This window comes from Choristoneura fumiferana, chromosome Z (genome assembly GCF_025370935.1).
Source record: "Choristoneura fumiferana chromosome Z, NRCan_CFum_1, whole genome shotgun sequence".
NCBI classification, from domain to species: domain Eukaryota; kingdom Metazoa; phylum Arthropoda; class Insecta; order Lepidoptera; family Tortricidae; genus Choristoneura; species Choristoneura fumiferana.
In genome coordinates, this window is record NC_133472.1 from 18,880,458 (window position 1) to 18,904,440 (window position 23,983).

Here is a 23,983-nt window from a genome sequence, read left to right on the forward strand (position 1 = left end):
TTAAAAATTATGTTATTTACGTACCTTCCTTGTGTTACGGTCCATGTTACTTGTGACTAAACAGCTGACAGGTCATTTTCTATCCCCGACTTGAAAAGAAGGGGTGTTCGAAGTTTAACGGCAAGGTATGTAACTACGTGTCTGTCTGTGATTTTGTAATCTCGTAAAATGACGAACCAGATTTATTTATAAGATGCTAGTATCATTTGGAACACCTAGTTAGCTAAGTTTCATCAAAATCGGTTCACCTACATATTTTGAGGGCTTTCCAAAGATTCTACTTCTAAATGCTATCAATAGGTAATTAAAATACCGGTTAGTGAGTTAAAAATAAATAAGTATAAATTATATTTATTAGAAAAAATATTATTATTCTTCTTGGTATGACGTTCTTATTCTGTTCAAAAGAGGGTCCGAGCTGAGAAGCAACCTAATTAATAATTAACAATAAGGAATACAAAATGAATTTAACGTAAATCATATTCAGATATGTCGAAATTCAGAGACTTAAAAAACGCTTGTCTGCGACTTTCCGCGGCTAAATTTTACAGTTATCTTTACAAAGGTTTCAAGTTTAAAAACTAACCGGAATCAAAACCCAATTTGACCCAATAGGACAACTAATTCCATAAATATAAGAAATAAAACGCAAAAAATATGTGTACCTAATATAATACTACAAACTTTAAAAACCCATAAACCTAGTCAATAGATAATAAATATGATTAAACTATGTCTTAAATTAATAGTTTATGATATTTTGTATCAGGCTCCATAACTATTTTATCGATTAATCACCTAAAACATACAAATATTCAATATCAAATTTAGTGATTACATACGAACGCCAAGAACAGAGAAACACAACGCGGGAATGTGAAATTCCGACTGCTTGCTAGGGCACAGGTTGCATGTGAGAATAATGGGAGGGTATAGTTATTGTCTACTAGTAGTAAGTAACCTTACCGGAAGTAGGTACTCGTTTTTTTTTACACCTGTCGTGTATTTTGTGGAATTGACTTATGGCCGCGTAGATCGATTTACCCTAAACTTGGCGTAGTGTATCTTATAAGATACATAATTTTACTCGTAGATCATCTTTTTGTATTTTTTATTTAAGTTAATACAAGAATCCAACGAGGCTTGAATTCAGTAAACTTGTCTCAACTTGCCAAGTTTAGGGTTAATACCCGTATGTGCGTTGTATAGTATTTTAAATCTGTTTGTATGTACATTTTATAATGATATTAATGGATGTTATGTGATCTAAAGACACCTAATTAATACAATCTATAGAACGCATACCAATGTAAATAGAAATGTATAAAGTTACTTCGTCAGTGATACTTCGTGCTTAGTGAATAAATAGTCAAAGACATTCACCGTCTCTTCCTACCCTAATTCTATAGTATGACAGACAGAAGTGATAAAAAGGAATGTATACATTATGCCTATCCAATTTATTAAAAATGTAAACAAACCGATTTCATCAAAATTCTCGTATAAACACTTAATGGATCGAATCAATAACACATTTATCTATAATTCGTGTCTTTTAGCTAGATGTCTAATCACCATTTTCAACAAATTTCACTTGATTTCAATATTTATTTTTCTTTTGAAATATCTTCGTCAAAATCTGACGTTATTTCTTTGAAATATGTGTATAATCTGTAGAAGCATAAACTAGCGTAGAGATGGTGGAAAATTTGACATTTTAAAAATCGATTAATGCGCGGATGTATAAGCGATTTTTATTTACTTTCCTTAAAATAAAAAATAGTTACTGCTTTTATAATTAAATAAACAGCCTTTGGAATGAAATCAAGTATTGTAAACAAAAATACTTTGATGTATTCAATTAATAAATTAATCGATTTACTGAACAGATTAATATTTTGCAATAGGTTCTAGGTTTTCACATCATTGAATGTCTGTGGTCGGATAAATGGCGTCTTTGTTTACACTTTTCATAAATTGGATCGAAATACAATATAATTCGGAGTTCGTTGACAAAAAGAAGTATGAAGTATGGCGGCATCGGCAATGCCGACCGAAGCTCCGTCCGATGCGATGTTACGCCCCTACGACACAATTCCGGTGCACTCGCACTCGCACTCTCGGAACCCTCTTCCTTATTTAGCGAATGCGAGGGCTCAGAGCGAACACGTACACGTAAAAACCGTGTATGTCTACAGAGAAACTAAGGGCTTTACTACAAGGTCGCCGTGCCCAGTGTGCAAGTTTAGGGGGTTAAATAAGACTTCTTTATTTATCGGTTATTTTTAAACATTGGCAGTCAGTTGAAGTTATTTATCGAATGTGTAACTGATTCGAGATCGTAAATGCATTAGCGTGACGTTGCGTCAGCCCTGCGTCCGCTAGCGGTCGTTCACACTGCAACGCAGTATATGTATATATTATATACATAACTAGCTATTGACCGCGACTCCGTCCGCGTAGAAGTTGAGAAATAGTTTACATCCCATTCTCAGACCTACCGAAACAAATTTCATAAAAATCGGTCAAGCCGTCACAAACATTTTTGACCCGAGAGTTTTATATATTAAAGAAGAAGAAGATATACCAGCTTTTTGTCCGTAACTTCAACCGCACTGAATTAAAATTTTCATTAGTCAAATTTATTCAAAGTCAAAGTCAAAGTTTTAATGTAATATAGCGAAAAAACAAGGCTAAAGTGCGAGTGCTTTAGTTATTGCAACTAAACTCGTAATGTATAAATTTACCGATTGTAAGGATTTACTGAAAATGTGGTAGAGTTACGCTTTATTTAATACTATTATTTTGTCTCCTCGCATGTTAAGTTTGAGGGCTTTGTAATTGCAATTACGGGATTAGAGCCACTTTGAAGAATCCCTTTTTTTGACCTCTATAACTCTATGATCTTCAAGGAAACTGTTTGCCAAATATAATGTCTCAGCTGTATTCTTAGACAGTGTTTTGTATGTCAGTAAGTCACATTAGTCTTATAATACTAGTGAGAATATAAATAAATATGCGGACCTATTGCCGCCATAGAACCACGACCATCACAGCCCTACTAGAGTAAATTAAAAATTATAATTTTAGTTAGGAAAAGAATGACGTTTACATTTTTTTTACTTAACGAAAATTAGTATTTGTAGGGTTGGCCCTGAGGATAATTTTTTATCTAAGGCACAGAATATGTAATAGTACAAGTACAGAAGGTTATCTCTTTTGATATTGACGAAAGCCGCCATTTTATATGCCTACGTAATTTTTACTAGCAAATTCACGCCGCGCACCACCAAGCAACATTGAACTATAGTGCGGCGCGCGAAGGTCGTTATTATTCAGCACCAACGTTTTGGTTTAGGATAGTGTTATAAATCAATAAAAAAAATACTCACATATAACTTAAGAGTTAATTCGGACTAATACTTAGTTTTCTAGCATTTTTAAATTGACCGCCTACGATCTCCGACGGTCACAAAATGGATAATTGTACAAGGTCGCGTGCCGAATGTGTCGTCGGCTGCCTCAAAGGCTTTGTACACCCGCAGTGGACATTGGTAAATCGCGAATTATCTAGGTCTGTTCTTTTGTCGCACTCGCACTTAATATGGTTTCGAGCAGAATTGGGTTAGTCAGTGTAATGTTATGTACAGAATAGAAAATAGTAAGAATTTTAGTGTTGCAATTAATTAAATTTTCATGAATTTCCAAAAAAATAAATTTCATATTCAGATAACATTATGTAGTTTCCATACTGTTTAGTGTGGCTATACATATACTGTTGCAGCGCTCAAACTGTACAATTGAAATATATACCTACTCCTCATCCCAAAAATCGAAACACTACGCTATTTCATGATTGATATTCTAATATCCTCACCAATCACAAAATCGCGAGGCTTATTTTAGATTTAATTTTTTTTTGCACTCATCGTGAACCAGTTTCACGAAAATCACACAGCTACACGTAGCGTTACGCGGCGCGACTAGTTCGAGCGAGACTGCGAGCGTGCATGCCGGACGGTGCTCATAGCCCTAGTGAGTTAACCCACGCCGGCGTGTTTTGATACTTACAGAATCGCACCTATATCGCGGAGTGCGCCGCGCCAGTTTAAGGTCAAGTTATTTTGACGTTTTGATATGGTTACGATTAACAATTTTACAAAACTTAATCCTCCAATCCATTATTTTCCGTGACTAAACGACACCATTTTATCTGCATGTCACTTTCTGCTAATGGTTTAGATTTTATACTGGGCAGATAGGTAATTATCAAATTGTCTATTGCGAATTGCCTGTTGATCTGCTGAAAAGTGAGGCATACATATTGGTACCATTTCTGGAGCTACTCGTATTTACGAAATTTAAGTAGTGCGAGAACGCAGGCAGATGGTAATTTATAAATAAGAACAGTCCTCGGGCAACGTTTTCGTATACGACGTTTCGTTTTCGATAACGTTTTCGTAGTTAGCAGTTACTATTTAGTGATATGGTATGTACAAAATGGTAATCCATAATTTCACCAAAAATCGCTTCATCGATAATCGCTCAAACATTTTGTCGAATAACCTTTTACACAAATATCAATTCATGGAATTTTACTATATTATTTTATTTGCATATCGACATAGTCGTTCATCGAATAGTCATTCATACTCTAATTTTAGTTCAACGTAAGCTTCTAGTAAGTGCCTACCCAAAAATCATGTCACAAAGAAAATCGTTTCACCAGTGTTAGTGTCACGCACGAGATAGTTCACATTAGGTACTCAATATTTATCTTTAGCCACAGTAGGTACAAGGTACCTCGTTTATTAAGACATTTTAACTAATAAATCAAACATGCAGGCACCTCCCACTGAATGACAGTGATGAACAGTAAATAATATTGGAGGTAATTGTGTATTATTTACGACTAGTAACAATATTTTCACTTCTCATGCTCTTAAAATGTTACTTTAGTCTCTATGTACATCGGGACTAAAGCTCCTTATTAAGCTCTAGGGATTTAAGTTTTTTTTTTTTTTTAATTAACTTTGGAAAACCCTAAACAGCCAATCATGGCGTTTGTGAGTGGAGGATTATCGCCATTTTTATTGATTGTGTATAGACAATAATTAGGACGTGGAAATAACCTCAAAATGACAAATGTACAATAATATGAAAAAAAAGATTTAATTTCGTGAAATACGATTAATGATAACGAAAATAAATATATTTAATTATATTAAGGATGAATTCATTTTACTATGCATAGTCCAATTAGTTTTTAAATAGTTTTCAAGTTTGAATCTGTTGTTTAAATATTCAAGCATTTAAAGCATCACTTTACAAAAAAATAAAAGAAAAGAAAAAACCACGGAGCAATGTTTTTTTATATTTGAATTTTGAACAGATGTCTGTTACTCATATTGAGCGTAGGTACGATATAAAAAGTAATATTGTAATTTTGTATAGAACGACGGTTTTTTTCCTCGCAATCAAAGTGAAATTAGTGTTTAACGCGAGACTAAACAACCATAATGATACTCTAACTATCGCTCTGCTCGGGTGGCTAAAAATATCGAGTCATTATGGCTTGTTTTAGTCCCTTGTTGAATAAGCTACTATTTTTCTAAGCGCGCTGCAATAACAACAAACGCATAAAAACGTTACAATATTGTTCATTGTTCGTGGCAATAATTATATCTGGAATCATCTGTGAATCATGTTACGATAAATTGATAGTACTATAAATTACAATTATTGTATTTATGACACCTGTCTCTTCCTTTTTTGAAATCGGATAAAAATACAACATTCTACGCAAAAACTTACACGAGCTAAATTAGTTCTTATTTGTTTCAGCTTCATACATAAAAATATGCCAACGGAATGACCCGCAAGTTGACAAGTGCATCATGAACTCCGTGGACGAGTTGCGTCCGAAAATATCGAAGGTGAGACAATATATTAATAGCACTTTCTTAATAGTAAATCATCAATCAAGTAATAACAATGCATCATATTTTCCTAACCTAAACAAAACTCTTAAAAGAACAGCGTGAAATTTTGAGTAGTTACTACTTAGTTGCTTCGTCGTCGTAATCCTAATTGAGCGTTAAAGCTTGTATTTAGGAATGAACCAATTAGTATAGGAGTATAATATAATAATAATATTTTCTCATATTGAAAGCATAGCAAGACATATTGAAAATATTAAAATCCATTAAATAGTAGACGTTGCCTCTGACGCTGCCGAAGAAGCTATTTCCGTACCATCATCAGTTCTGGGAGTACTGCACTCGGCTGCATCTTTTGTTCCAGTTGTTTCTCCTTCCGATTGGGAACAAGGTTCAGAGCACTGTTCGGTTTTAGTTTCATCCTCCGTGCCACAGGCTGTTTCAGTACAATCTTCCATACAACATTCTGTATCAGAACAATCCTCCGCAGAACATGGTGTATCAGTACAATCTGCCGGGGGGCATGGTGTATCAGTACAATCCGACTCGGAACATGGTGTATCAGTACAATCTGCCGGGGGGCATGGTGTATCAGTACAATCCGACTCGGAACATGGTGTATCAGTACAATCTTCCGAAGAACATGGTGTATCAGCACAATCCGCCGCGGGACATGATGTATCAGTACAATCCGCCGCGGAGCAAGGTGTATCAGTACAATCATCTGCAGAACAAGGTGTATCAGTACATTGCCCCGCGGGAGAAAGTGTATCAGTACAATCCTCCCCATAACATGGCGTATCAGTACAATCCTCCGCAAGACAAGGTGTTGTATCTGTACATTGCTCCGCGGAACAAGGTGTATCAGCACAATCCTCCGCAGAACATGGTGTATCAGTACAATCCGCCACGGGACATAGTGTATCTGTACAATCTGCCTCGGGGCAAGGTGTATCGGAACAGAGTATATTGTTGGTGGTCAATTCGCAGGTATCTGGGCAAGCAGACTCTTCTGGTCCTGTTATTTTATTATTAGATTGTGGTGTAAGATTCGCATAATCTTCAGAAGCGCAATCTGGTTCGATTTCGATCGGCTCATCTGGTATAGCATCATTACATTCATCAGTTTTTTCAGAATTGGCTTCATTGCCCGATTCTTGTTCTGATTGTTTATTTTCAATATGATTTGGAGGTAATGTTTTTTGGTCTTTTACACTTTGTGGTGAACCCTCTGCATCTGGCAAAGTGGAGATAACGCTGGAATCTGATGTTGACGAGCTAATAGGGACTGCATTATATTCAGCATCTGTTTGTCTGAATTGTGGAAACATGAAGAGAGGCAACTCTATGATTATATTTGTTTTAATTGGCTGGCCCTTATGTAATGGTACCTTAATTCTGTACTCGGGCCACCAGTCGGCATTTTTTTGAGAGATATGATTTGGGTAGCTTTGAGCTGGAGAAATTGGGCTGCCACTTTGGTGGTATGGGTAAGGTACAACTACACACGGGGATTGCTGCGGAGGAGGATTCCAAGTGAAGGTAGATAGCCTACGTTGAAGTGCTTCACGATATGATTGATGGGAGCTCGTGTTTACATTTGACACGCACTGTTAAAATAAAAAACAAAGTTAACTTATTGACGTAGTTACTTCTAAAAACAACTGTTAGTCAATATAATCTTCCACTTACTTGTAGCAAGAAACTGCACGCCACTAGTATAGTCGCTCGACGCCACATTTTGTACAAAAAGTCTTTAAACCATAATAACAAGCACCTTTATATACATTTTTAGTTAGATAGGATGCCTGTATCATTCGTCATATTAGGGTCATTGTTGTTATTTAAATCGTCAATTAGCAAGCACGTAGGTTCCACAGGCAAAGATAACCGCGGGCCAGGTGTCCCGCCCAGGCGGCGGCGCCTCCTCTGCTAACGCAAACGCAACGTACACGTGCAAGCAGTTTGATAACATTGCACTGGTAGGCTAGTCAATGTTTACGACGAAAGTTTACACTTTGGAATAGTAATCAACTTAATCTGCTGTATTAATCGGCCTGTAAACCAATTGGCTAATAATTCCTACCTACACAAATGAAAAATTAGTGTCAAGTTTTTCAGTCTGTAGCACACAGTACATAAATTGCCTACTATGTATTGCTTGACTGGTTCTATGTAGATACTCAAGCTAAAAATTAATGAGAACAATAATAGCACTACCAATTCAGCATTATAATTGAAAAATTTTCGAACAATCAGACGCGTATCAGCACTGCTATTTTGCGGCTTAATACTTAGTTTAGGTATTCTATAGGCAGAAGTCGTTATAACAGTGCATAGTTCCATACTTCGGCATAATAAGCAAAATGAACCCAGTGTCGCCTGTATAATAAGAATAATCTAAAATACAAACTAAGACATGGATGCACAGAAAACCAAAAAAAAACCAGCGCTGGGAAGAGTAACAAATTTGGAGTTGAAATAAAAAACCGGCGAAGAGCGTGTCGGACACGCCCGAAATAGGGTTCCGTAGCCATTACGAAAAAATTAAGTTATATTTTTCTAAGGATTTCGTATTTTATATACGGAATCTTCCAAGTTTAGATTATATTTTATACCTTAGGCTGCTATTTACTGTTATACTACTAATAATTCTACAGCAAACTTAGCATTTATGTCAAAATTAGCCCTGTCTTTATAAAAAACTGTGCCCAGGCAGTAGTTGAACCACTTTATATTATTTTTAATAAGTGTATCGGAGAAGGTATTTTTCCCGATCAGTGGAAAATATCGCATGTAACCCCAGTTCATAAAAGTGGTTCACGAATATTAGTCACAAATTATAGACCGATATCTGTTCAATCGTGTATTCCTAAGCTATTTGAAAGCTTGATTCATGATGCGATATACCCCTCCCTGGAACCTAATATTTTACCGGAGCAACATGGGTTTATGAAGGGTAAATCCACAGTTACAAACCTCTTGCTCTACACAAATTCTCTTTTTGAGGCTATGGATAAAAGACACCAGGTAGACGTTATATTTACTGATTTTCGGAAGGCCTTTGATAAGGTAGACCATCTATATCTTATTAAAAAGCTGGCGTTTAATGGGATCCGCGGAAACCTCTTGCGGTGGTTTGCATCATATCTAACCAATAGGTCGCAGATTGTCGTCCTAAATGGATATAAGTCGAATATCATTACAAATGTCACCTCCGGAGTGATTCAAGGATCGATACTGGGTCCGCTGCTGTATACTCTGTTTATAAATGATATAAAATCCTGTTTTGATAATTGTAATTTCCTTCTGTTTGCAGACGATTTAAAAATCTATAAAATTGTCAAAAACAAAGATGACTGCATTGGGATCCAAAGTGACTTGGATCAGTTTTTTACATATTGTCTGATAAATAAGTTGCAGTTAGCGAGCGACAAGTGCATGCAATTATCATACACAAAAAATAAAAAAAACTACATTAGTTTTGATTATATGATCGATGCTTCACCAATAAGAAGAGTGATATCCACTAGAGATCTGGGTGTTGTATTTGACGATAGACTGGACTTCAGATTGCATGTTGAAGGCATTGTGTCCAAGGGCTTACAGATGCTAGGTTTTGTTTTGAGAACCGCCAAAGTTTTTAAAAGAATCTCCTCATATTTATTATTATATAAGACACTGGTCAGGCCACATCTTGAGTATGCATCTGTGATTTGGAGTCCATTCTATGCTAAATATTGTAATTCTATTGAAATGGTCCAAAAAAAGTTTTTGCGGGCTATGCATAGACGCTTGACAGGGAAGAAAATGAGCTACTGTAACCTATTGAAATATTATAAAATATCTTCCCTCGAAACTAGGCGTAACGTGTCGGATGCGGTAACATTGTACAACATCTGTAGAGGGCACTACAATAGTGCAGAGCTTCTATCGCAGGTCAGCTTTAGAGTTCCTTCACGTTTCAGTTCTCGGTCCGCCGCCTTGTTCGCCGTCCCGTTCTCTTCCAGCAACGCTGGTCATCGCGCACCTTTGCGACGCTTGTGTAACTCTTATAATAAATTACCTCTGTCAGTAGATATATTTGATATGACGAGAGATAAGTTCAAAAACAAATTGTATGAAACCTTGAATGTATCACAGTGTATAGTGTAAGTCTACATAATCACTTATACCATATTTCTTAGTGGGGGCTCGTTAGGGAGTAAGTGAATTTAAAATGTATCTATTTTATAAGTGCATATTGTATACACTTGCTTCTGTTTGCTCTCCTTAAAATAAATAAATAAATTATAGTTTCCTTGAAAATTTGATATACTTACTACCATCCTGAAATTTTTCAAATTTTTCCACCCACTGGGTTAGATTTTAGAGGGGGGACGCTCGATTTTAATGAAAATTTGCACTTTATAGTTAAATATTTCGCAAACATATTACTGAATCGAAAAATTGTCTTAGCAAACCCCTAATGGTTTTAAAAGACCTATCCAACGATAGCTCACACTATAGGGTTGGATGAGAGAAAAAAATCACCTCCACTTTACGTCTATGGGAGGTATCCCAAAAAATATTTTTTTAATTGTTTATTATACCATTTTGTCGGCATAGTTTACATATGTATCCGTGCACAATAACAGCTTTCTAGCATTGATAGTCCCTGAGCAAAGCCGCGGACGGACGGACAGACAGACAGACAGACATGGCGAAACTATAAGGGTTCCCTTTTTGCCATTTTGGCTCCGGAACCCGTAAAATATAAAAAGACTACAAATAACCAATCATAATAAGAATAATGTCCAAAACAATGATTGATTCCTTAGACTGTAGTCGTACGCAGTTGCAGCTACGTAGGAGATAATGAGTAGATAATAATTATTATTAAAGTAGGTTTTGTTGTACTCATATTAACTGTTGTCAAAAAAAAATACGAATACAATTAAAAACTATCCTTTTTTTCATGTGTATCATTCACAATACCTAATTTGTAACAAAAAAACAACAAAATATTATGTGGAGAGCGACTACCGATGGACTGACCGGATAAAATTACTAATGACCGGCACATGGTACGGTACGGCATATGGTAGCTAAGCTGTGGAAGGAAATGCTTTCATAAATTGATTGTTACATGCTTTGGTATTAAATTCGTATAAAACCGCATTTGCACTTAATTAACTACCTTCTTATTAAATTATCCTCACTACTCACTACTCACCTCTATACTCACGTCTTAAATCGAGTTTAGCTCGACATGTTTCGGGCTAATTCGTAGCCCTTCTTCATTGCTTTACGCCTAGCCTACGCAGTAGTAGCCTTTACGGAGCGATGTTGTTAGTGCGATGAAAATGCAGGTAGTTGTGCGCCGGTGTTAAGTTTCGTCGGGTAGTCGCACGGGCAGAGCGGTGGCGCGAAGTGCGCGTGTTGCGGCAGCCGCCGAGTCGCGTACTCCTATGAAGAAGCTCGATTTAAGACGTGAGTTACCCGTTATAATATCATTTAATATGAGTGAGTATCATCCCATCACGGTAGTTTCATGTTCAAAATTACCTTCTTTATATTTTTCAGCATTTAAATCAATTTGTATTGAGCAAAATTACACATTGTACTTTATCTTCATAAATTAGGAAGACGTATCTAGTATACCTAATAAAAGTGATGACTGAAAAAATATTTAGTAGCGATACTATTTATTATTAACAGCCAGCTTTAAGTACTACTGAGGCTATTTTCCTATATTTTTCCTTAAATAACACGGTAAAATGACCTCGATATCAATCCTACTAATATTATAAATGCGAAAGTTTGTGAGTGAGTGAGTGAGTGAGTGAGTGAGTATGTTTGTTACTCTTTCACGCTGAAACGGCTGGACGGATTTGGATGAAATTTGGTATGTAGATAGCTGAACATCCTACTAATATTATAAATGCGAAAGTTTGTGAGTGAGTGAGTGAGTGAGTGAGTGAGTATGTTTGTTACTCTTTCACGCTGAAACGGCTGGACGGATTTGGATGAAATTTGGTATGTAGATAGCTGAACATCTGGAATAAAACATAGGCTACTTTTTATCCCGATATTCCCACGGGATAGGGATAAAATCTCGAAATATCAACCGCTGGGCTTATAGTCATGAAATTTGAGAAGTAGGTAGCTGGACGTTTGAAATAACACATAGGCTACTTTTTATCCCACGGGATAGGGATAAAATCTTGAACTAATAACCGCTGGCTTAGAGCCCTGAAATTTGGTATGTAGGTAACTGGACATCTGGAATAACACGTAAGGGACTTTTTGACTCGATATTCCCACGGGATAACTAGGGATAAAATCTCGAAATAACAACCACTGGGTTTAGAGCCATGAAATTTGGTATGTAGGTAGCTGAACCTCTGGAATAACACAGGCTAATTTATTATCCCGATATTCCCACGGGATAGGGATAAAATCTTGAAATAATAACCGCTGGGCTTAGAGTCATGAAATTTGGTATGTAGGTAGCTAGACGTCTGGAATAACACATAAGCGACTTTTTGACCGATATTCCCACGGGATACCTAGGGATAAAATCTCGAAATAACAACCACTGGGTTTAGAGCCATGAAATTTGGTATGTAGGTAGCTGAACCTCTGGAATAACACAGGCTAATTTATTATCCCGATATTCCCACGGGATAGGGATAAAATCTTGAAATAATAACCGCTGGGCTTAGAGTCATGAAATTTGGTATGTAGGTAGCTAGACGTCTGGAATAACACATAAGCGACTTTTTGACCCGATATTCCCACGGGATACCTAGGGATAAAATCTCGAAATAACAACCACTGGGCTTAGAGCCATGAAATTTGGTATGTAGGTAGCTGGACCTCTGGAATAACACATAATCTATTTTTTACCCCGATATTCCCACGGGATAGGGATAAAATCTTGAAATATTAACCGCTGAGCTTAGAGTCATGAATTTGGTACTCATGTAGGAAGCTGGATGTCTAGAAAAACACATAGACGACTTTTTGACCCGATATTACCACGGGATACCTAGGAATAAAATGTCGAAATAACAACCGCTAGGCTTAGAGCATGAAATTTGGATGTAGGTAGCCGTATGTCTGGAATAACACATAAGTACGCTACTTTTTATCCCGATATTCCCACGGTATAGTTTTGTAACTAAGGGACCCCATACATCCCTGTATTATTATTATTTTGTATTTTTTTCTTTAATTGTATACTGTAGTTTTAAGTATTTTATTTGTAATTATTTTATTTTGAAAAAATTACTTTCTGCCAAGTTTCTTGCGGCGCATTCTTCTTGGCAATGATGGTCTTTCCGAAAGCGCTGGTAGTATAAAAAATTACGTGTAAAAGTGCCCATTGCGGCGTATTTACTGAATAAATGATTTGAATTTGAATTTTGCATTTGAATTTGGATAGGAAAAATTTTTGAAACTTCAGCACTGGGTTTAGAGTCTTGAATTTTGTACAGTTATTCACATCACAACCTCAATGAAGACCACGATATAAATTTTGGAAATTTCCAGGGGAATTTTGTAAAATCCCAAAATTTCAATTGCAGCTACCACACCGAATAGTTTACGCGTGCGAAGCCGCGGGTAAAAGCTAGTATGAATATAATGATAAAAAAATAATTAGAACCATCTTTCCACGACTCAACGTGAAAATTTACTTACCATTTTTATGAAACTGCACTTGTACTATTGTATTTTCCACCAACGATGAGTTCTGTGACACTTGAAAATTTTCCGAATTAACTACGCATACTATGTTCGCAAAATATGTTTTAAAAATCATTTCTATTTTGAAGCAAAATAATCAAAAAAATTTAAAACTGTACTTTTTTTAAATATATAGCAATATCAGTGTATATTAAACAAAATCCATCGAATACGATAGAAACATATTTTTTTCTTTAAATGACGCAATGTGTGAAACGGAACAGAGTAACCTAGTGACGTGACACAACATTATCGGCAATTGCCAAGGTTCATTATTCAATAACAATGAACACTAAGATATTTTAAATTTTTAAACAAAACTTGCAAGATTTTGTAAACGCGGCAATTTGGAACGCGGCCGCAGCCATCTTGTGGCCAGTGCTTGTCGGCATCACTGTCAGTACGAGTGCGTCTGCCTTGTACACGAGTTGAGTTTCCGTTGCATTTTCTTAGCATTGTATTTTGTTATTGTTCATTTCTGTTATTATTATTGTTGACTTTTGTTACTGTTTCTCGTTAAGTTTGTTGTTATTTTTTGGCAAAATTCCGAAATGGTCTAAAAAGATTGTTTTGAACTCCCAGAGTCGGGAGTTTGTAATTCGTTTTAGGGATTATTTTGAGCAAGAACGAGAAAACGGTGGCCCGGTGGGTGTAGAACTAGAAAATATTTTTTTTATTAAATATAGTGTAACTTCTCCAAAAATAGGCACTGATAGCTCTTAGAAAAATCGATAGTTCACTCGATAAATGGCACATCTCTAAAACTGTCAAACTTGAAACGTCACAGAACTCATCATAGGTGAAAAATATTATAGTAGCATAAAAAAAAACTACTACATACGTAAACATAGGAGTATCCTAAGTAGAGTATCACTATTACGAGTATTCACATTCATTTCTGTTTTGTCATATTTGTGTGTAGTTGCATTAACGGAGATTACTGATTCATTCCTTTCAACTTCGCGCATTCCTAATAACTTGACCAACGAATATTATACTATCATGAATTGCGCATGCTCACAGCCAGCGAGTTATATTCACATTATAGAGCGCACTATTATTTATTTAGCAACTCATTTCTTCATACCTGGTTGTAAGAAGGTCAGTTATTAAATATAATCAAATCAGTCACCATCATAAAAATGCCAAGGAGTTTAATACAGGCATTAAATCCTAATATAAGTTTATTATTATTATTTATTACCTACTTGAAACAAAACCATGCAATGTGTTAACCTTTAAAATTTAAAGGCACCTGGAGGAGTTAATTAATTCTATCCCAAATTACGGCTCTATAGCACCGTCCCTATTCGTCACTAAGTAGGAATATATACCGACATGTAAACGAGCATTAGGTACTTACCCATGTACACTATGTAATGTACTTAGTTGAACATTAACGATTCTTTTACCGTTACTCTGTAACGCTGTTGTTGTAATCCTGTGCCTTGATCCGACTCGCCGGTTCCTGTTCCGCCGGTGTATGTTGAAATGATGGATAAATGTTTAAGTTTAATTAGAACCTAAAACTTATACTAAGCCAAAGTTCCATTTAAACTTTATGACGATCGAATGGCCAAGTGGTTACATTTTGTCGCCAAATATTAATGGCACTATCAAATTTTACCTGTAAAACTAAGGTTATATGTTCAGGTGCCAAGTTATCTCGTGTGATATTGTTTCTTTTCCTCCCTTGTTGAACAATTTATTTTGAGACAATTTTTTCTGCTGAATGCTGGCATTCGGCAGAAATGGTAATCTAGCAATGATTTTGAATATTCTCCTCTAGAAATTATTTGAAGTCTCCAGCTGGTCACGTTCTAGGAAAACAGATTGGAGGTTCACGCTTATATTGAAGACGCAAACAAATCAAACAGATACTGACGCAGTCGTTTCATAGAAATTCTCGGTTCATCCAAGCACATACGTGACATTATTTACAAACGGTTCTAGGTAAATAAGGAAGAAGCCCAGTAACCGCATTTCCATATTGTAACAATGCAGAAAATCCAAAGATGAGGTCATAAAATGAACTAGGACTGAATACGCATCTTGCTATAACCTTCAATACAAGCATTCTGGAGAAGTTTGAAAATATTTGCTTTACCGATACATACAGCATATTGGAAAGTATGTCAATGTCAACGCCGTTTCGTAATACGTGTAATATGACTAATCAAGATGGGAACAGCAAATGCAGGGGAACCTCTTCATATTAAGTAAACAAATCAATAACTTAAGTATCAATCACTTTTTGATTGGAATTTAATTGATCGGTCTTTTTGTAGCTTAACTGAAATCATTTAAGTATCCAAAGTTAACAATTAATTACAGTAATTTAATGGACCTGGATTATTATTTTTCTTTTGTTAGTCGAGAATCTATGTATTATATATGTAGTAATAGAATAAATAATATGCGAAAGTTTGTCATTCCATCGCGCCAAAATAGGTCAATGGATTTGGATGAAATTTGGCACATAGGTAATTCTTAACCTACGAGTATATCTATAATATAACATAGTTATGTATATATATATATATAGATCCTACGCAATAGTGATAAAGGAAATCTTTCTCAGACGAAGTTGCGGGCACCATAAATAAAGAATTTAATAGTAACTAGGTACATGTCAAGAAAAAAATCTGGTGACACGATATTCTTTTAATGCTGTAACTTTTTGTTGACAAATAAATAAATAACTTTCAACTTTGTACAATTTTGTTCCTGTGCTTCGTTAAAGTTGATTTATCAACGAACTTTTATATTTGATCCTCTTCAATAGGTAGGTACCCCCAAAGTTAGCGTCCTCCAACCACGAGTAAAGCTTCCGTTAACCTCGGAACACTTTCCAACTCTACTTACCTGTTTCGACTAAAATGAAAAACGCAGCGAAAAATAGGTACCTAATACGAGTAATAGCAGATTCAGATTTATTTATTGACCAAGTAATCAACATAACATTTTAGTGCGTCATTACAACTTCGTACGTACGTCATGCTATTGCTGCAGCCTAACTATTTACTTACTGCTAACTTACTACCTTTTGTTTGCAGGTACATACAAACATAATCTATACTTGCAACCTATAATTGACTTACAGGATATCGATTAGCCTAAGCCGCTGGAGCTAGTGACTTCAAATTTAGCAGACTTAATCCTTAAGGCCAATAGGGGTGCACTAAGAAAGAAAACTTTTGGTAATTCCCACGAGATAAGACACCAGCCATTTTTAGGGTTCCGTAGCCAAAATGGCAAAAACGGAACCCTTATAGTTTCGCCATGTCAGTCTGTCTGTCCGTCCGCAGCTTTCTCAGGGACTGTCAATGCTAGAAAGCTGTAATTTTGCACGAATATATTTTATATGGAATTTATGCCGACAAAATGGCCGGTTTTTTCGTTCACAGGAGCAAAACTGCCGGATAAAACTATTATAAAGAAAAAACCAAAACAGTATAGGTATATATGAAAGTAGTCCAATTATTTTTGTTTGTTTTCGGCAGGGTATCCCCGAGCTGGACGTGCCCGGCATTGAGCCGCTGTCCCTGGGGCAGATCGCGCTAGCGCGCGGCCCGCAGGGCGCGAAGCTGACCGCCGTCGTCAACGACGTCAAGGTCCGCGGACCCAGCAACTTCATCATACAGGAATTAAAGTAAGCAAAAACACGCGACTATTTTTAACCGACTTCAAAAAAAGGAGGAGATTATCCATTCGGTTTTATTTTTTTAATGTTTGTTACCTTGGAACTCCGTCATTTATGAACTGATTTGAAAAAAAATTTTTTCTTTCGTCTAGGAATATTTTCAATTAGGTCTCTTAAGCACCAAATCAGGATCTGATGATTGGATCCGAAGGAAATCGAGGGAACTCTTCAAATATTGTAGGAACGCCTATGGTAATTTTGATATATTTATAAGTAACTCGTGCATTTGCTCTTGAAAATCATCATTTGGTGAACTGGAACTGATGATGAAGACCAAATTTGACCAATGGAGCGACTATTCAATAACAAGTACTTCACGGGTTGAATTTCAATTACTTTAACGCAGTTGCTAAGCAATTTAAGCTCATCGTAATTCATATGGTGAAATGGAACGGGTGATGAAACACCAGGACTTCTCAAGAATGAACGTCTCTGCATCGGAAAAAAGAATTTTTCGTGCAGTTGACATTAAACTATTGTATCTTAGATCTTTTACACTAAAAAGGGTGAAAAATAAATTTAAAACAAAAAATAGAACCGACTATAAAAAACCATGAAAATATTTTTCTACCAGTTTGAAGTCGGTGCCTCAGCACGAGCCAGCAGGAGTGATTGAAGCCCATATACTCGTATAGTTGTAGGTGAGGTAGACGATTATAGGTCCACTCCTGCTGGCTCGTGCTGAGGCACCGACTTCAGACTGGTAGAAAATTATTTTCATGTTTTTTTGTAGTCGGTTCTGTTTTTTGTTATATTTTTTTTTATGTAACTAGAGTAGGTAAATGAGACGGGGACAAGAATACCCAGAAAAGAACTTCGATTACAAGTCCTATTCATTAAAGCGTTAATTTTTTTTACATCGTGTTGAAATATGTATTTCGTACTATCTGCGTCGTCATTACCGTGCTAGCCGGTTTAGTTTTTTAGGCACTATTGACGCAAATTCAAGTAAGTAAAAAGTAACGAGATTTTTTTGTGTAAATTCCAGGTCTGACCTCAACAAGAACCGCTTCGACTTCAAACTGTTGCTACCAAGGCTGGATTTCCATGGAAAGTACAAGATGGATATCCAGGTGCTGCTGCTGCGGCTTCAGGGACGCGGCAACATCACAGGCACCTTTAGTCAGTTCCATTATTCATATCCCACTAGGGTAGATGACACCATAAAACAATAGTTCCAAGACGCGATAAAAGCCAGCTAAGTGCGAATAAGACTCGCGGGCTGAGGGTTCTGTATACATTTTTAGGTATCTATGAATATGTATAGTGTCAGCGGAACCCGTTCCCTAGGAAAATGTACGCAGTGTGGGATCATTTTTGTTGATTACTGCTGAAGACAGGCAGACATACAAAAATAAGATTTTCAGGTTTTTTTATTAGTGGTGCTACGAGTATGAAGCTAACTTTATACCAAATTTCAAGTTTCTAGATAAAAAGTAAGTCAATCGTATAGTCCGTAACATATTAAAGTGCCTGAGAAATATTTTTATGCTTGGTTTTATTGCATCAACATAAATTTAGGCTCAAGCAAAAATATTTATTAGCGCCAACTCTCACGAGGTCCTCGCTACTGACGCCTACGGTTCAACGCAATTCACTGGATTTGCAGTAAGGGAGTTTAAGAATAAACGAAAGTGGTCTGCGACAGACAGAGATCAAGAAACCCTGCATTAGAGTGTAAAAATATATAATATACATTCGTATAAGCTAAACAAGTAAGGTAGGGACAAGACTAAGGTCATGTTGAATGTTCATGTGGTGTCTACCTCTGTTTTGGTTGAGGGTTCGGTTCTTGAAGTTGTTGACGCGTATGTATACCTAGGACAAACCATCCAATTAGGTAAGTCCAACTTCGAGAAGGAGGTCAATTGATAGAGATAGAGATACGTAGAAGAACAAGGGCCACCGACATAGCCAAGCGAATTAGCTCGTTGAAGTGGCAATGGGCACGGAGCACAGATGGTCGCTGGGGCCGGAAGGTTCTCGAGTGGAGACTGCGGATCGGCAAGCGCAGAGTATAACGTCTACCAACGAGATGGAGGGATGACCTGGTTAAAGTCGCGAGTTCTCGGTGGATGCAAACCGCTTCCAACCGAGGCAACTGGAGGTCTATGGGGGAGGCCTATGTCCAACAGTAGACAACCTATGGCTGATATGATGATGATGATGGATGATGATAAGGTAAACGTCCGAGTATTGGTCACTGTCCCAGTCCTTGTCATCTTTAATTTTATGTCATTAGCAATAGAGGTGACAATAGAGCGTCGTAGCATGTTAAGTACTTGGGCATTTTTAATTAGTTATTAGGTAAAGAAGCCGTGGTGGCCTAGTAGTCTGACCGAGATACCTATGTCCTTTTGAGCAGAATATCGTGGGTTCAAGCCCCGGGCTCGTATCTCTGCATTTTTCGAAATTCATGAGCGATATACATTTAAAATTTACTACGATCTTTGTGATTATGATGAAGGAAAACATCATGAAGAAACCTGCTCAAACCTGAAGTTCCCAATCCATTCTGAGCCCGCGTGGGAAATACGGCCCAAGCCCCTTTCGTTCTGAGATGGGCAGGGATAAGTTCTAGGTAGGATGTCATAATTGTAACCATTTAGGCAAATGGCCTTCCCAATCGTCGTGCCAAATATCCATATTAACCTCGTGTACATGTACCCAGAAATTATGAACTATGTGTTTGCTGTTTCTTAATTTCAGAGGAGTATGCCTGCAACGTGACGATGAGAGGGCACAAGGAGAAGCGCGGCGAGGAAGAGTTCCTTAAATTCGACCCTTTCAAGGTTAAACTGCGTGTGGGCCAGTCGTCCATCTTCCTCACCAACCTGTTCGACGGCGACCCAGTGCTGGGCCCCGCCACCAACCGCGTCATCAACGAGAACTCGCAGCTCTTCCTCCAGGAGATCAGCCCCGTGCTCGAACGGAGTCTTGCTGATCTTTTCACGGAAATGGCCAACAAAATCACATCTAAATTTACTTATAAGGAGCTATTTCCTTGACGACGGAGGACGCATTCTAATACCATCCTTAGTTAAATAGCGGAGGTTTATATTAAAATAGAAACGGCGCAAAGCTTTTAACTGTGTTTCTTCTTCAATACCCTAGCTATAGTACTTATTTTATACTCTTTATAATTAGTCGCTAGTTTACTTTAAAATCTATATACTAATAAATGCGTAAGTGAATATTTCTTTCTTACGTTTTCACGCCTTAAGTTCTTAACTGATTAGGTACAATAACATTTTAATTTGGTACGGAGATAGTTTTAGACCCAGAGAAGGACAAAGGATTGGTTTTAACCAGGAAAATAGTAAAGTTCCGCGGGGGCGCTATAAACGAATACGTAGTAGATGAAGTCGCAGGCAACAGTTATTTAGAATGGAGATGTTTGTGATCCTGAAACGGACAAGATAGCTTACTTCCCGGAAAATTTAAAAGATCCCACGAGCGCGCGATAAACGAATTCTTTGCAAACGAAGTCGCGGGCAACAGCTAGTTACTTATAAATGTTTTTTTTATAGATAAATGTACAGCAAAATGTACATCATACATCATCACTAGTTTTAAAATAAATAAATAAATATGCAACAACCTGTAAAAATAGACGAAATATATATAAGTACTTACCTAAATGTAATTAAATTAAGTAATAATTTTAAAATGCAGTTTGTCTCTTACTTGTAAATAAAGACTTGATAAATTCGTATTTCTGGAGTCTTCGTATAAAAAATATTTTTTTTGTTTACTTTACTACGTCACAACAACCTACCAAAAAGGTGCAACCGGGCTATACCTATATAGCTATCGCGTCGAATAAATAAATATACCTACACTGATTTATAATTATGTACTTCGTTAAATAAACATGTTGGTGTAGATATATTTTTGACGTCTTGATATAGAGTAAGTATAGTTCAAATATCTACTAGTCTACGTAATATTTACGTCCTTGACTTTACCTAAACTGACATTGAAACGAAAGTTTTTGTCATTCATTAGAACATCAAGTGACACTTTTAAACACTAGGAATCAGAATATGCTCACCACTAGGTACATTCATAAAGGAGTTCGTAATAATTTTCCATGCATTTTGTTAGGACAAGTGCGTGTTAGCCTACGCGCATTTATTAAAGGAGCAGCATTTAGGATGATGTCATATATTATGGAAACAAAATATTCTGTGTTGTTTTAAATGCTAGAAACATGTTGATAATATTCAAAAATAGCATTATCCTTTTCTCAATCGAATAGTGTAAAAAGTATCGTATCGCTTCAAGTAGGCATAGACTTAGGGTTTCTAGTTCTTTTGTATTTAGATTTATGGACATACGAGTATATTCTATAAGGACAGAAAAGAAACTAGACAGATAATGTTACAAATATAACTAACTTTACAACGGCTACGTGTAGTGTTGTTGAGCGACCAGGTTTTAGCGACAATGCTGACATCTACTTTTTGTCGACTGAAACTGCTGCGTGTTATGCAGGCAGAATGTTAATTAATTTACCAATCTACGTAAATCGATCAATAAAATAAATCCTTAATTCAGCCCCGGTACGATAGATGTCGTCCAAATGAAGTTTGCTTGTGTTTTTTCCGCATTATTTTAATTTCACTGATGATTTTATAAATTGATACTTATTTCGGTTGATACTTTTGTTACTTGTACGCTTTTTTTTTAAATTTTACATTGGATACTTTATTCATCTGATTCGTGCATCTAGATTTTACAGAAACGGCGAATTTTCTCAGTGTTAGAAATGGCGTGTAAATAAAATCCTTATTCAGAAAAAACTTTATTTAATATGTGTATAAAAGGTATTAAATACCTACGTTCATAATATATACGATCAACTGTTACTTACTTGTATCTGTCCTAGGCATATCGTGAAATGGCGCCATTTCATGAATTGGCTTAGCGACATCCGCCATATCATTCAAAACTCACCGTTTAACGATTTGCCTAGTAACGTTTAGGCAAATCATGAAATTCCTAGGCGTTTAGGCAAACCATGAAATTCTTAGGCATATCATGAAACGCCGCCATATCGGTCCTGGCACTTCGCCGGCTGCTGCCCCGGCACGCTCGCTTCGCTCGCTCGGCTCGTGCGTTGTGGTTACGATTTATAGTAGCAACTCCTCGTTTCGCTCGTCGTACCTAAATTTTATTTTTCGGCATATCATGATGTGCCCGCTATAGAACTAGCAATATCGACGAATGCGTTGCTCTAATCGATCTGCCGCATTGTTTTTCAAGCACTTCGTGATATGCCTGGCCAACTTTTAGCCAATTCATGAAATGGCGCCATTTCACGATATGCCTAGAAATTTGTGATCTGGCGGATTTTACTATCGGCCGCCGACATATCAATCAACTACCTACAATACTTTTAGTACTAGCATCATTGTCATTATTTTATAATGTAGAGCACAAAAAGCTCGTATACTTTTATTCCTCTAGTCATTAAGGAAAATGTTATGATTGGCAATAAGGAGGAGTTTAGATCGAGAGCGGCGCGTCGCACGCGCCACAGCCGCTTTAGCAACAACTCCGGTTCTGGGTATTTTTAAAGGTAATATTACGAATCGCGAGTGTGCAAATTGCATTTAGCAATATTATAAATCCCACTAATGTTATAAGTGTTTGTGTGCTTTTCACACTAAAATTGTTAGACAAATTCTGATGAATTTTAACACACAAAAAGAGTATAGCCTGGATTGACACAATGATACGTTATACAATGTGTGACTTCCATAAGAACATATATTTTAAGGGCTGAAAGCATAAGCCCTAATGAACGTAAATTTACTTCCAGTTAAAAAAAAACTTCATTTTTTTCGTACAAATTAATTCGACACGCAACGTATCGGTAACAAAGCTAACAACTGGCACTAATATTTGCTGCCTCTCTGAAACTTCAAATAAATGTTTGCATTACAGTGCTGTTCGAGAGAATTAATAACTCCATTAGTAAAGGTAAGTGTCATATTTTTTCGATAAAACGGTTCGCAATATTTAAAGCTATCGTTATTTAAAATTTATGTTGTTATGGATGTCACACGTTGTAATTTCGGTATCATAATAGCAGCGATAAACGAAACCTTTGCAGACAAATGCGGCATGTAGTGTGCAGATGAGCGGGGAGCGTCAGCAGGCGGAAAATAATAATGCCTGAATATCACGATATTGGGATCTTCTGTATTTGATGTATAATGAAGCTTTTTTTTATTATTATTTTTTATTCGACTGGATGGCAAACGAGCATGTGGGTCTCCAGATGGTAAGAGATCACCACCGCCCATAGACACCTGCAACACCAGGGGGATAGCAGAAGCTGGACAAGTAGAGTCAAACTAGAGTTTCACAAAATGCTGATTAACAAAGGACGATCAGTTTTACATGCTTACTAACACTGAAAGAGGAAATGAATGTTGCTAAGGGTACCTACTTTTCGTTGCTTCAATCTCATTTGCCCCTTGCTGTCAACTCTTAACGAATACCTTCTCAGCTGAATGTTCGATCCTGTTAAAGGACTTTTTATCTTATTCCAAATATACATATGTATTATACATTTTATAAACGAAGGTGAGTAGTCTCT

At 36.7% G+C, this 23,983-nt stretch overlaps 2 protein-coding genes across 2 annotated transcripts in view; one reads left to right on the top strand and one right to left on the bottom strand.

Moving 5' to 3' along the window:
• LOC141430560 (circadian clock-controlled protein daywake-like) overlaps window positions 1-21,111 on the top strand; it is a 26,251-nt gene extending 5,140 nt beyond the window's left edge. The window contains exons 2-5 of the mRNA XM_074091317.1: window positions 5,845-5,936; window positions 17,174-17,322; window positions 18,362-18,495; window positions 20,083-21,111. Coding sequence (XP_073947418.1) covers window positions 5,845-5,936; window positions 17,174-17,322; window positions 18,362-18,495; window positions 20,083-20,381 — 674 coding nt within the window. The 3' untranslated portion in view covers window positions 20,382-21,111. The remainder of the gene's footprint in view (window positions 1-5,844; window positions 5,937-17,173; window positions 17,323-18,361; window positions 18,496-20,082) is intronic.
• On the bottom strand, window positions 6,126-7,741 carry LOC141430526 (uncharacterized). Its single transcript, XM_074091266.1, has 2 exons — window positions 7,632-7,741; window positions 6,126-7,549 (listed from the first exon to the last, which is right to left on the bottom strand). The coding sequence occupies exons 1-2, from the start codon at window positions 7,677-7,679 to the stop codon at window positions 6,206-6,208; spliced, it is 1,392 nt and encodes a 463-aa protein (XP_073947367.1). The 5' UTR covers window positions 7,680-7,741; the 3' UTR covers window positions 6,126-6,205.
• Window positions 21,112-23,983: the final 2,872 nt, after the last annotated feature.